We start from the raw sequence: 13,456 nt of genomic DNA, 5'->3' as shown, positions 1-13,456 counted from the left end.
CAGTGCAGATACAGTGGGTCTGGCCAGCCGTTGTGGGGAGGTTCCAGCCATTCTAGCGTTTAGCCAGCTGGGGACAGGATCTTACCATGTGGGCTAGAACAGCGGCCAAACGAACAGTCAAGAGCGATGCCCCTTTGCTGCCCAGCCTCTTACCAGGGAGCCCTCCAAGAGGAAAATGGGAGCCACCCTGGTGGGCTGCACGGGCACGAGCTTCCTGCGCCAGCAGCGCCGCCGGTAAGTGTCGTGCGGCCGGGGCTGCAGGTGGAACTTCCAGCCAAAGAAGGAGGCGTATTCCCAGGTGTCCTCTTCCGCCGGCTTCCCTGCAGAGTGCTGAAAAAACGGGGGAAGAGCTGCACAGCAAGGATCCAGCTCAGATTGAACCCTGACCCTCCGTAAGATTCCCCCGAAGCAATTCCCCTCCCCGGCCACCAGCTTTCACCCCAAGACATTCTGGAGCTTCTCAGCTCCACTCTGCAGACTCCAGAGGCTCAGGTACAATCCGTGAACCTGGAGGGGCGTCTCCAGACAGCTCTGTTGACTTTGGTGGAGCCCCGGAGATTTGCAGAGGAGCCAGGCCGCCTTACACCAGCTGAGGGTTTGTCCTCGCAGTGCTGTGCTCCTCTTTGTCACAAAGGCTCTCCAGAGCGTGTGCGTCTGAAGTTCCCTCACCCCGGGGTGCTGGGAGCAGCCCCTTCCGAGCCAGCCCCACAACAGGGACCATGAGCACAGCCCCTGACCTCAGCCGCTCCCACCACTTACCAGCTGGAGAAAGGAGGCGATTTCCTGCTCCTGGCTCTGAGCGCTCAGGTCCCGACAGCGTCTCCGCAGCCAGCGCCGACGCCGGTGCGTGTGGTACGTCTTCTCTGCAGCATTCCAGGCCTGGGGGGTTCCGGTGGGGGGGATGCCAATGCCGTACTCCCAGCCTGAGAGAGGAGCCCTGCTGCCATCAGGACCGGGGAGGAGGCCCCAGGCAGGCATGCTCACACCTGGCGAGCAGACCCTCCCTCATGAAACCAAGCAACCTCCTGCCTGGCCTCTCCTGCTGCCCGGGCTCGCTCCCCAACCACCTGGGCTGGACAAGGTGCTGATCCTGTGACAGAGGCTGGCAGGGAGAAGCTGCACCCAGTACAGGTGTTCATGCACCAGCCCTCTCTGTCCTACAGCAGGGACAGCCTAGGAAACTCTCCTCCCCCCCCGCCACCATGTGCCCAGCAGCCCAGCTCTGGAGCAGGCTCCTCCAAGGGCGAGAGGGGGACTCAGTCTCCATGGCCTGTCTGCTGAGGCTGCCAGCAAGATGGGCAGCTTGTGCCAGCGGTGGTGATCCTGTGATGAGGACGCTTGTCTGCTGGAAACCCGCTAAACTCATTACTCTGGGCTGCTCAATGGCCCCACAGACCCTTCAGGATGTGCCCAGGGGAACACAGTCAGCACTAAGCCCCACAAATCTGGGTGGGCAACAGCTTGGTCCTGGCTCTCTGACCACTCCACATTGCAACCCCAGCAGCCACACTGATTCCCCTGGAAACAAGCACAGAAAGGCCACTTACCGGCCTCATCCACAGCTCGGTTCACCTCCACCCTCCAGCCTTCCTCGAAGTGCCAGCCCTTAGGGCATACGATCCCTTCCCTTGGGGAGACAGCGGCTCCACCCTGGAAGCGAGACAACAGGGGAAATGCGGAGCTGAGCACGTTCACTGGAGGTGCCCCAGAGCTTTCAGAAGGGTCCAGCAGCCACGGTGGGGGCCAGACGCTCTGGAGAGCCCAGCCCGTCGGGGACCGAGCCCGTTGACACACCCAGCCCTGAGTGTAACAGAGGGAGCTGCTGGGAGCTGAGCCCCTTTGCAAATCATGTCCTCAGAGACCAGGGCCCAGGGAAAGTGTCAGCACCACGGAGACCAAAGCCTCTGGGCATCCCCTGGAAGGCAGGATGCAAACCAGGGTGGGCAGGAAAGCAAGGTCAGGCTGCAGGCTGGAGCTGGCATGTATCCTGGACAGGGGCTGAGGTTCTGGTTTGACGGCACAGATCAACGAAAAACCACCTCCAAGATGACCCCTCCCACCAGCCAGTGCTGCCCAGGGCTCCCTCCTTTCCTCACCGCATCGGTGTTGGGAGAAGGGGCTGGGGCCCACTCTTCCCCTGGCTGCCGGCTCTCATTCTCGTACACCTCCTCCAGCACCTCACTGTGGTTGGTTTCAGTATCCAGCAGCAGCCTGTGCGGGAGGCCGGGGCAGAGTTAGGAACGCAGGAGTCTCATCTCATGGCTTTTCCAAAGGCTCTGCGTGGATCCTCCTGTCATCTCCTGTTCTCTCCCATCAAACCTCAGGGAGCTGAGTGCCTAGAGGTCCCTCTAGTCCAGTACCCGGCACCTCCCTCTGGAACCCTCCACCAGTGAGGGAGGACGTTCCTCCTGACCCCAGCTGGTGATCCTCTTACAACTTGAGGCCTGATACAAGGTCTGAGAGCCCTGGGGCAACAGTCCTCGCTAACGTGACTGCAGACACGATCCTGACTGGGACATGCCTAATCTCTCCTGGAAAGAGACTCATCTATTTGCTTCAATAGTATCCTGCAGCAGCGAGTTCCACAGTTTACTTGTGCAATCAGCTCTCCAGGCCCTTCACTAGCTCAGCTCTCCCCATCCTACTCAAGCACTGATGTGGGGGACTCAGCTGGAGTCACATTTAACCCTTTAACCACCTTCCCACTAGCCAGTGTCACAGGTTAACTATCTGTTGCATAGCAGGATGTTTCCCAGACCCCATCTAGGGCCGTTTCCTCCTTTTGCCATGTCAGGCGTGTCAGAAAAAGGTGTAACCACACCTCCTAGCACCCCTCATGGTACCGTACTACACACATGGGAGATTTCTCTCAGAGCCCCTGGAACTCCTCCCCCTCAAATGGTTTTTGGGCTTCTTCCTGGCCTGGTTGTCATCGTCAGGGAGGAGACGGCCCCTGTGAGGTGCTTTCAGCAGGACAGCATGTTACACGACTCACCTCCTCTGTGGCTCCACTGCCCAGTCGCCATCCCACTGCCAGCCCTTGGGCAGCTGGAACTTGTCCCTCGGGACACCAATCTTCCCGGTTATGTCCGAGAAGCTGGGGTGCTGCATCAGCCCTTTGGACCCCCACTTCCCAAAGATCTTCACCTGGTTCTCATACTGAGCAGGGCACAGGGGAGCGACAGACACAGACAGAAGCAGGTCAGAGCAGGGGCAATTCCACGGACACAAGGCGGAGTCCAGGGGCGGGGTGAGCGCTGGGCAGCTCCAGCAAGTTTGGGGTGGCAGAGGGGCTGAGCGGAGCTGCTGTGGAAGGTGGGCGTGATGTGCGTGAGCTCTTTTGGGCTGGGCTTTGGGGTCACAATCGATTGGCCTGCTGGGGGGTGCGCCCAGTGTACGCAGCATTCCCTGTCTGCGCCAGCACTGCCCTTGTCCAGCAAGGGAATCACGCATACCTCCCTCCCCACAGGGAAGCCATGGCAGATTATCCCTGCCCCAGGAACCAGAGGCCTCTCGCCCCAAAGCTGCCCTGCTCCTGCTCACCGTCTCTGCATAGACCCCGATCTGCCCCTCAAAGTGCCTCGTGAACTCCTGGCTGTCGGACACCAGACTGAGCCACATCCGCATACGCAGCTGGCCATGGACGGTGTCCTTCCCGTCACTCTGGGGGCTCTGCAAGAGAAAGGCAAAGGGGCCGCGCTGCACCCGCTCCAAACGCAGCCACCAGGCGTGGGCAGGGCCAGCTCCGCAGCTGCTTGGCTCTCCGGCTCCCCACAGCCCGAGGCGAGCGAGAGGGGCAGAGATCCTGGCACGTCTCCTACCTTCAGGAAGAGGGTGTGGGTTTTCCCGCACAGCTTGCCACAGGCGCAGGGACCGGCCTTGGAGAACATGATGGTGTGAGCCTTCACCCGGGCGTAGGCCACCCGCTTCTCCTTGCACAGCATCCAGATCACCACGTCGGGCATGCTGGCTTGGGCCTGGGGGTGGCAGCACGTCAGGAGAGAGAAGAAATTGCACAGATGCTATTGTAGGATACTCCTGGGCTGCTCTCCTTCCCATGGCAGGGGCTGTGCCAACTCAGTCCCTTAGGGTCCCCCCCATGCCAGCCTGGCCCCCCTGCTAGGCCTGTCTGCAGGTGCAGCCCCCAGGGTGACCAAAGAGCCATTCTGCCCCTCTGCGAGCTCTGCAGCACTGACTCAGCATCACGCCTAGCTCCCAGTGACCAGGGAACGAACAGCGAGGTCAGAGACCGCAGAATGTGGGCCCCGTGGCTAAGCATGCCTCCCTTCTCCTCCGGAACTGGTCTGGAAGATGCTCAGCCCGGGAGAGCTACAGAACTGCAGCTATGGGGCTGCCACTGCAGAACTGCACAAGTTTCAGGAGGCAGCAGACACTAGGGGAGAGGCTGGTGGGCACAGCGGCTTGCGGATGGTGTCTGGGGGAGGGGTGCAAGGCCTTGGCATACCTCCGGAGTGACCGAGTCGATCCTCTGCAGCCAGTCCTCTACCTTGAGGATCAGGGTCTTTGGGTTAGTCCCAGTGCTCAGCCTCTCTGCAGACCTGGCTACTTGGTGGAGGAGCCGACCACGCAGGTCCCTCAGCTGTTGATCCAGGACTGTGGCTGTCATCCGACCTTCCAAACTGGGCAGCAGCCTTCTGTAAGGAGCATCAACAGGGAAAGGTCAGAATTCCCTCACTGCCACCAGCTACCCAGGGCAGAGAGAAGGGGGGTCTGAGAACTGACCTGCCCCTCGGCTCACAGGTGGAGAGATGAGAAACGTGGAACTGACCTATGGCATCATGTAGGTCAGAACTGGAAAAGACGTGGCCAGCCCCTCTCCTGGCCAGGCAGGATTGCTCCCTGCAGCACTTTTGCCAGTGCTTTGTCCAGTCCAGTTTTACATGTCCCAAGCGATGGAGATCCCACCCCGGTCCCACATCCTCATAGATCTCACTGGCAGGAAGCTTTCCCTGACAGTCAGCCTTCGGTTTCCATTTCTCAGTTCTGTCCCATCGCTCCTACTTACCCCGCATTCCCACCCTAAACAACCCCCCTTCCTCCTTGGGGTTCACACCCCTCAGACTTTTCCAGACTATTATCACCTTCCCCACGCCCCAGACACTGCTTAGCTAAGACGTAACCCTGTTAGCTCTCCAGCCCCATTTCTCCTAACTCCTCCCAGCTGGAAAATACCCTTCTGGAGATGAAGACATGTCATGAGGGCAGAGCCTGAGCTCCACGCTCGGCTAGGAAGCCAATAGATGGTGCGGACATGGACAGACACTGGAGATCCAGCATGGGAGAAAGGCACTGAGAGAGCTGGCACCATAGTCTGGCAATCAAAAGCCCAGAGTTGCCAACCTCTGGAGACAGGATTGTACGATACATCCTTCTCGTACAGTTCTGTAGCTCCTTTGGTAATAAATGATACTTTGCCCTTCTATGGCACCTTCCCCGGGAAGATCTCAAGGCCAGGTGCTCGCAGATTGCGATCTCAGTCCCACTGGTGAAAATCTGGAGTGACTCCACTGAGGTCAATGTTGTTACTAGGGAAACTGAGATCTGAGTCTGGTCCTTTAGGTTTAATAACACGAGGTGTTATTCCCATTCAACACAGTGAGGATCTAAATCACAGAGATTAAGGGCCAGGTTTCCAAAGGCGCTCAGCACATTGGGGGCGTGTAGGGTGCTGCACACTTGGAAATCTGGCTCTGAGGTCTGGTGTAAAGCTGGCCCATGCTGTGTTCAGGGTCACCCAGAGCCAGTGACAGCGTGGGGAATGGAACCCAGGAGTCCTGACTCACAGTCTGGGTTCCATCGGCAGAGCACAGAGAGATCCTGGAGAGCTACAGGAGTGCAAAGCAATTTATTACTTTATTACACATCCTCAGAGATAAAAGCTGTTCACGCTCCTGACCTGCCCACACGGGGGTGTCTATACTGCAATTAAAAGCCCGCGACTGGCCTTTGCCAGCTGACCTGGGCTTGCGGGGCTCAGGCTTGTGGGGCTGTTTAACTGCGGTATAGACGGTCGGCTCAGGTTGCTGCTGGAGCTCTGGGACAGTCCCATCTCACAGGGTCCTAGAGCCTGGGCTCCAGCCCGAGCCTGAATGTCTACACTGCGACTGAACAGCCCCTTAGCTGGAGCCCCGCGAGCCCGAGTCAGCTGGCCCGGGCCAGCCATGGGGGTCTAATTATAGTGTAGACATACCCAGGGAGACCAACACTTAGCGCCCTGGCTCACTTGCAGTCCTCCAGCAGCTCTTCCAGCAGCTTCTTCCAGATGTTACCCAAAGATGGATCCTCGGCGTTTCGGACGGATCTCAGAGCATCCAGATTCAATTTCTGATGGAGAAGGAAATTAAGTCAGACTTTATCTGTGGCTCATCCTCCAACCGGTGGGCCAGGGGACGGAGCTACAGTGCAACTAGGGCTTGATTCAGCTTCCAGTCAAGTCTACAGGGAGTCGGTCCATTGACTTTAATGGACATTCTTCCCTCAGGACAGATCCAGTATGTGGGTCCATCTCGAGCTGTGAAGGGGAGGAGCTTAAAGAGGAGCCACAGGGAGAAAGGAGCGAGGAGAGCCTGTGTACGAGGGGTTTGGGTGTGGCTGGCTTGGGAGCTACACGAAAGTTATAATAGTCATTAGAGGTACAGTTTGGTTCACTGGCTCCCAGCCCCCCTGCTTCCATCCCTCTCCTTGGGAGACAGACGATTCTACAGTCTAATACAGCCTGCTGTTTAATTCTACCCCTCACTCCCCCTCCTTGTGCCCCTAACCAGCCCTTCTCCTTCCTTGGCATTTTACCCCGTAACACACTTGCAGACTGTTATATTCCTGCCCGTAGTCACCACTTAGCCAAGCGAGGGCCAGTTAATCAGTTGAATCGTCCCCTGCAGGCTCACCCCTCCAGCCCCTTGACGGTTTTTGTTGCTCCTCTCTGAGCTCTCTCCAGCCTGCCAATATCTCTCTGGCGTTGAGCTGTCCACAGCGTTCCAGATGTGCTCGCAACAGAGCTGTCCCCTGCAGGCTCTGTGACAGGGTGCCCCTCTGCATGCAGCCCCAGAACTGCACAACCCCTTTCTGCTGCTGTCCCTCATCCCAGATTCATGCCTAGCTTTGCAGCCTGTTCTCGGTGATTTGCCCGCTCCCTGCAGAGCCAGGACCTGCACTCACCAGCCTGTCCCGTGTGGAGTGCATGATGTTCAGGGTGTCCATGTAGTAGCTAGCGTCCTCCCAGAAAGAGGGGATGGCCACCATTGGCTTGGTGTCGTACCACGGCAGATAGTGATAATGGTTTCCTGGACAGCAGGAAGGAAGGTGGATGAACCACTTGGCTCAGGGGAGCTCAGGCATGTTCCTTAGGAAGATGACGGGTAGAAGCAGGCTGGGTGAGATAATATTAGCAGTGTGCACCCTATGGAGCTTCTCTCCCCTGCTGCTGGCCCTGGGTTTGTAGGGCCTGCATGTGTCACTCTGTGAGGGCCCCATGACAGCTTGAGGAATAGGTCTGTGTCCAGTTATGAATTCCAGCTGGTTGTATGAACATGGTTTGTAACTGTAACCATCACTGGGGATTAGGTCCCATGAACTGGACAGGGAGAGAGGGCTTGTCTGCACATGTAGTTATTCCAGAATAGCCTCTGAACTGTCAATTTACAGCCTGCCTTAAGTATAGACAAGCCCTGAGGAAGCTCTGTTGGGAAAGGCATGATAAGGCCAGCAGGAGCTATCACCACTGCATGGCTCTCGCCTAGTGAACCATTGCTTTTGCGTGGACTCTCTACACAGAAACCTGTCTGGGGCAGGAGGCTGGAATCCCTGCAGTCTGGGATGGGGGAGAGCAGCAGCGTCTCCACTTGATTCCCTGCCCCAGAGGGGCTGAGACCGCTTTAAAAAGGAGTGCCTCTCCAAGCCAAAGGAGCAACTGGGGAGTGTAGGTGAGGGGTGGGGCTGGGACACTGGTGTCAGGGTCTGGGTGGCTGGACGGTGGGTTCCTACTGCCAAGGTGGATGTCAGACACAGGGTCTGCACCTGGGACTATGCCTGAGGGACCCAGAGCAGGGACACTGACCACTCACCACTCAGACGACCCAGGGGGTTAGCAACACATGGGATGCAATGGTTGGATCTCCTCACAACATAGAATCATAGAATATCAGGGTTGGAAGGGACCTCAGGAGGTCATCTAGTCCAACCCCCTGCTCAAAGCAGGACCAACCCCAACTAAATCATCCCAGACAGGGCTTTGTCAAGCCTGACCTTAAAAACCTCTAAGTACATAAGAATGGCCATACTGCATCAGACCAAAGGTCCATCAGGCCCAGTATCCTGTCCTCTGACAGTGGCCAATGGCAGGTGCCTCAAAGGGAATGAACAGACAGGTTATCATCAAGTGATCCATGCCCCATCACCCAGTCCCAGCTTCTGGCAAACAGAGGCTAGGGACACCATCCCTGCTCATCCTGGCTAATAGCCATTGATGGACTTGTCCTCCATGAATTTATCTAGCTCCCTTTTGAACCCCATTATAGTACTGGCCTTCACAACACCCTCTGGCAAGGAGGTCCAGAGGCTGACAGTACGTTGCATGAAAAAATACTTTCTTGTGTTTGTTTTAAACCTGCTACCTATTAATTTCATTTGGTGGCCCCTTGTTCTTGTATTATGAGAAGGAGTAAATAACACTTCCTTATTTACTTTCTCCACACCCGTCATGATTTTATAGACCTCTATCATACCCCCCTTAGTCGCCTCTTTTCCAAGCTGAAAAGTCCCAGTCTTATTCATCTCTCCTCATATGGAAGCTGTTCCATGCCCCTAATAATTTTTGTTGCCCTTTTCTGAACCTTTACCAATTCTAATATAACCATTTTGAGATGGGGCGACCACATCTACAGGCAGTATTCCAGATGTGGGCGTAGCATGGATTTATAGAGAGGCAATATGATATTTTCTGTCTTATTATCTGTCCTTTTCTTGATGATTCCCAACATTCTGTTCACTTCTTTGACTGCTGCTGCACATTGAGTGGATGATTTCAGAGAACTATCCATGACTCCAAGATCTCCTTCTTGAGTGGTAACAGCTAATTTAGATCCCATTTTTGTACGTGTATAGGAAGGAGATTCCATCACCTCCCTAGGTAACGCATTCCAGTGCTTCACCATCCTCCTAGTGAAAAAGTTTTTCCTAATATCCAACCTAATCCTCCCCCACTGCAACTTGAGACCATTGCTCCTTGTTCTCTCATCTGCTACCACTGAGAACAGTCTAGATCCATCCTCTTTGGAACCCCCTTTCAGGTAGTTGAAAGCAGCTATCAAATCCCCCCTCATTCTTCTCTTCCGCAGACTAAACAATCCCAGTTCCCTCAGCCTCTCCTCGTAAGTCATGTGCTCCAGCCCCCTAATCATTTTTGTTGCCCTCCGCTGGACTCTTTCCAATTTGTCCACATCCTTCTTGTAGTGTGGGGCCCAAAACTGGACACAGTACTCCAGATGAGGCCTCACCAATGTCGAATAGAGGGGAACAATCACGTCCCTCGATCTGCTGGCAATGCTCCTACTTATACAGCCCAAAATGCTGTTAGCCTTCTTGGTAACAAGGGCCCACTGTTGACTCCTATCCAGCTTCTCATCCACTGTAATCCCTAGGTCCTTTTCTGCAGAACTGCTGCCCAGCCACGCGGTCCCTAGTCTGTAGCGGTGCATGGGATTCTTCCGTCCTAAGTGCAGGACTCTGCACTTGTCCTTGTTGAACCTCATCAGATTTCTTTTGGCCTAATCCTCTAATTTGTCTTGGTCCCTCTGTATCCTATCCCTACCCTCCAGCATATCTACCACTTCTCTGGCTGGTGTGTGTCCAGAGACTGGGACCGGCCCCAGCCCAGATAGAAGGGGATCATGGCAATCTGCCCCCCAGGAAGAGAGCTCGTCAAACATTTTCCAATAAACATTTTTCTATTGGAAAATGCCACTTTGTCAAAACTGAACCTTTCTGTGAGAATGGGGTGATTTTGACATCATTTCGTTTCGGAAAAAAATTGAAGCTCAAACCAGAACATGCTGACCTTATGGGAGCAGAATGTTTGGTTTCAAAATTGATATTTTTGTAATATAAAATTAAAGCAGTCGAAATCGGAAGGGAATGTTTCCGTTTGATCAAACCGGAACACTTCAACTGACCCCAGTGACATTTTCTGGACAATTTCACTTCACAGAAAAGTTTGGAATTTTTTTGTTTTCATTCTGACTTGGAAGAGGAACAACCACTGAAATGTCTGGATTTCCTGCAGAACGGAAATTCTGCTCTCTCTGAATCTGGCTCTTCAATCCCTCCATCTCAACAGAGCTCTTCCTTCTCCTGACTTCCTCCCTGCTTTCCCACCCCATCTTGCGCTTCCTGGCCAGCCTTTCTCGCCTCCCCTTTCCTCGCCTTGCTCCTACCGTCAAACACAGCTTGGCTGTACTGGGTGGTTGAGGCACAGGGCTTGCATGTCACGTCAAACTTGTTGCCATAGTTCCCGATGCTGACCTCAAATTGGATTAGCTCCTTGATAGCGGGCAGCATGGTGGCTGAATAGAAGATGGCACACAGGCCATACTTGCGCCGGGACAAGTATCGCTGGCAAAGGAAAGACCCAACAGGCAGGGTTAGGATGGGGAGGGAGCAGGTGATGGTGTCTTGGTCACTATCACCTGTCCCTGCTGGTCATCAGCAAGGACCCAACCTGAGACCCGCTGCAGCAAAAGCACCAGCCTCTGCTGTTTGAGCTGAAGGAGTGACAGCCCTAGCTGATGGCAGTAGCGGGCTTTTATCCTCTGTGTGGGCCAGTCACCAGCAGGAGATGTGATCATACTGTGACATTCTACACCTTGGGGGAGCATCCTGGAACCCCCATATTCCTCATTTTCATATAATTGTGATCTTACAGATAAAGCAGGCCTTGTAAGGTATCAGGGGAAAGGTTATGATCTGCTGAAAGTCATTTCTCTGTCCATACATGTGTATCACTAACGCATATGAAGTTGTGAGAATTGTGTTGTATGGTGGTCACTCAAACATGCTGTAAGTTGGGGAATCAGCGAGATATTAGCTCTCCAGAGGCAACATCAAGGAAAGAATCAACGCCCGGGCGGGCTGTCAAACAACCCATCAACAGCCATTGTCCAGCAAGGGAGTGACAATGCAATGACTCACCTGCATGAGGCCACACCAGGGGAATTGCTCAACCTTGCATAGTTGCCAACTTCCACGCAGTAAATAAGCACCCCGACTTTCACAATAAGCCAAAAATCAAGCAAATCCCATTTCAAAACAAGGCCAAAACAAGCCAATCCCTAGGAACCCCAACACTCTACGTCACTAGATTCCCCCGGCATACAGTCTGGGACTGTGGTGGGCCCACTGTGCACCCCTGACTCTCTCCGCTCCTTGCCCCTGTTTGCCAGGAGCTAATAAAACAAAAGAAGCAACAAGCTACAACAAGCAACAAGCCAAAAACTAGCCAACAAGCAACTCACAAGCCAATTAAGCCAAAAACAAGCCCAATTTCTGCATTTTTTTCGCAGGTTTGGCATGTCTGCAACCTTGCTGGGTGACTCAGCAATGCCCCCAGACATGCCTGGACTTGTGTTCTCCAAGCACATGGAGGAGGGTGTAAAACAGACAGAGTGGATACACACTGGGCCTTCTCCTGGACCCACCTACGCTGCAAGCAACCAAGACACTGAGAAGAAGACAAGACTCCAACAGAGGAGACCGGCCCAGGTTTAAGGAATAAACCTGTATATTGAGGACTGCAATATCCAGGGGGGTGAGAAAAACTGCTTCATCTAGATATTGCTCACTCTAATCGGGTTGAGAGTTCAGACTGCCTGCTGATATTTTACTTCTTTTGGTAACTAACTCTGACTTTTTGCCTGTCACTTAAAATCTACCTTTTATCATCAATACATTTGTTTAATTGTTTATCTTTATCAGTGAGTTTGTATGAAGTGTGGGGCAAATCTGCTCAGGTTTGACAAAGGCTGGTGTCTGTCCACTTTCCATTGATGAAGTGGTGACAGTATATTCCTGGGGTACAGTGCTGGGAGCTGGGGGGATTTGGCTGGTGCCTTTCTCTGTGTGATTCGTGAGTGGCTGTGGGAGCATTCATGCAATTTAGCTGGGGGTGGGGGCTCCACATGCGGCTGTGCTGAGTGATCACAGCGCCTGGAGGGGTTTGCTGCTGGTCACTAGCCAGGCATTGTGAGAGAGAGCCCAGGCTGGAGAGAGTTCAGGGGGCACAGTGGTCCCACGCTGCACCCGGGGATATCCTGTCACAGCGGCGCAGCGAGCAGCGAGAAATACACAGCTGGTTGTACTGAGCAAGATTTGCACTTCATACACTGGTGTAAAGGCTTTAAGTGTGGTGGCTAAGGACAGTCAGGAGGAGGCTACCGGTTTGTTATTTTCTGTTTGCTTGTTTCAGGAAAGGGAAGTAGGGACAGAAAAGCAGGAAAATGAGTGAAAGCAGAGAAGTGATTGTGAAGGTGGAGCTTTTTAGGCTGCAGGTTGCAGAAAAAGAAAGAGAACACCAGAGAATATTGCTACTAAAGAAACTGGCCATGGAGGAGAAGGAAAGAGAGAGAGAGAGAAAACAGAAACTGGACTTGCTAGAGAAGCAGAACCAGAAACCACTGACCCCAACCATTCCCATCACTCCAAAAATCCGCAATTGGGGCCACCGATGGCCTGCATACAATAAGACCAGCTCCTGCACTGCAGCTGGAGGCAACACCACCTCAGGAAGGGATGGGGGTGTGATGCCTGCCAGGGAGAGAACTGCCCAGGTTGTTAGCTGCCAGCAAATGTCAGCTGAACCAGAGACAGACCCAGCTCTAGGGAGCAGAGAGAAATGGGTCCCAGAGGAGAGCCCAGAGAAGGGGCAGGGAATCTCAGAAACCACTGAGGTGGGTGAGGGTTCCTGTGATTCTGTAACCCAGGGAAGCAGGGTGCTTCCAAGTATGGGAGGGGCTGAGACTAGCTCCTTTCCAGCAGAAGGCAACATGCCCTCAGGCGCAGGGGCAGGAGAGGGGTTGTCAGTGATTAAGGAAACTGTCCCAGTTGTTAGCTGGCAGGGTTCTGCAGCTGAACAAGGGACACACCCATTTCTAGGGAGCACAGAGAAATGTGTCTTAGGAGGAGGCCCAGAGGAGGAAACGGTGGAAGGAATAGTGGGGGTACAGGAACGTCTCCACACTGGTCACTTGGGGCAGGATGCCCAGGACACTAGCAGGATGGCTGGGTCAGCATCTGTCACCCAGGCACTCAGCCCATGACCCAGGTTTTGAGAGGGATTTGTGTAACTGACCTCCTGGAGGGGAGCAGTCACACAGCTGACTTCCCAGGGACAGAGACAGGGGTGGCGGAGGGCACCCCAATCCAGGTTCCAGTTTTTCAGGATGCT

At 54.3% G+C, this 13,456-nt stretch overlaps 1 protein-coding gene across 1 annotated transcript in view; it reads right to left on the bottom strand.

Moving 5' to 3' along the window:
* The window catches only part of FER1L5 (fer-1 like family member 5), a 76,704-nt gene that overhangs the window by 33,044 nt on the left and 30,204 nt on the right, over window positions 1-13,456 (bottom strand). Inside the window, 12 exon segments of the mRNA XM_043536275.1 lie at window positions 154-330; window positions 760-956; window positions 1,551-1,650; window positions 2,097-2,211; window positions 2,996-3,159; window positions 3,544-3,771; window positions 3,773-3,794; window positions 3,796-3,977; window positions 4,466-4,655; window positions 6,245-6,345; window positions 7,180-7,304; window positions 10,452-10,629. Coding sequence (XP_043392210.1) covers window positions 154-330; window positions 760-956; window positions 1,551-1,650; window positions 2,097-2,211; window positions 2,996-3,159; window positions 3,544-3,771; window positions 3,773-3,794; window positions 3,796-3,977; window positions 4,466-4,655; window positions 6,245-6,345; window positions 7,180-7,304; window positions 10,452-10,629 — 1,779 coding nt within the window.

Source organism: Chelonia mydas, chromosome 26 (genome assembly GCF_015237465.2).
Source record: "Chelonia mydas isolate rCheMyd1 chromosome 26, rCheMyd1.pri.v2, whole genome shotgun sequence".
Taxonomy (NCBI): Eukaryota; Metazoa; Chordata; order Testudines; family Cheloniidae; genus Chelonia; species Chelonia mydas.
Note: the sequence above shows the minus strand (reverse complement) of the source record. Positions and strands in the feature narration are given on the sequence as shown.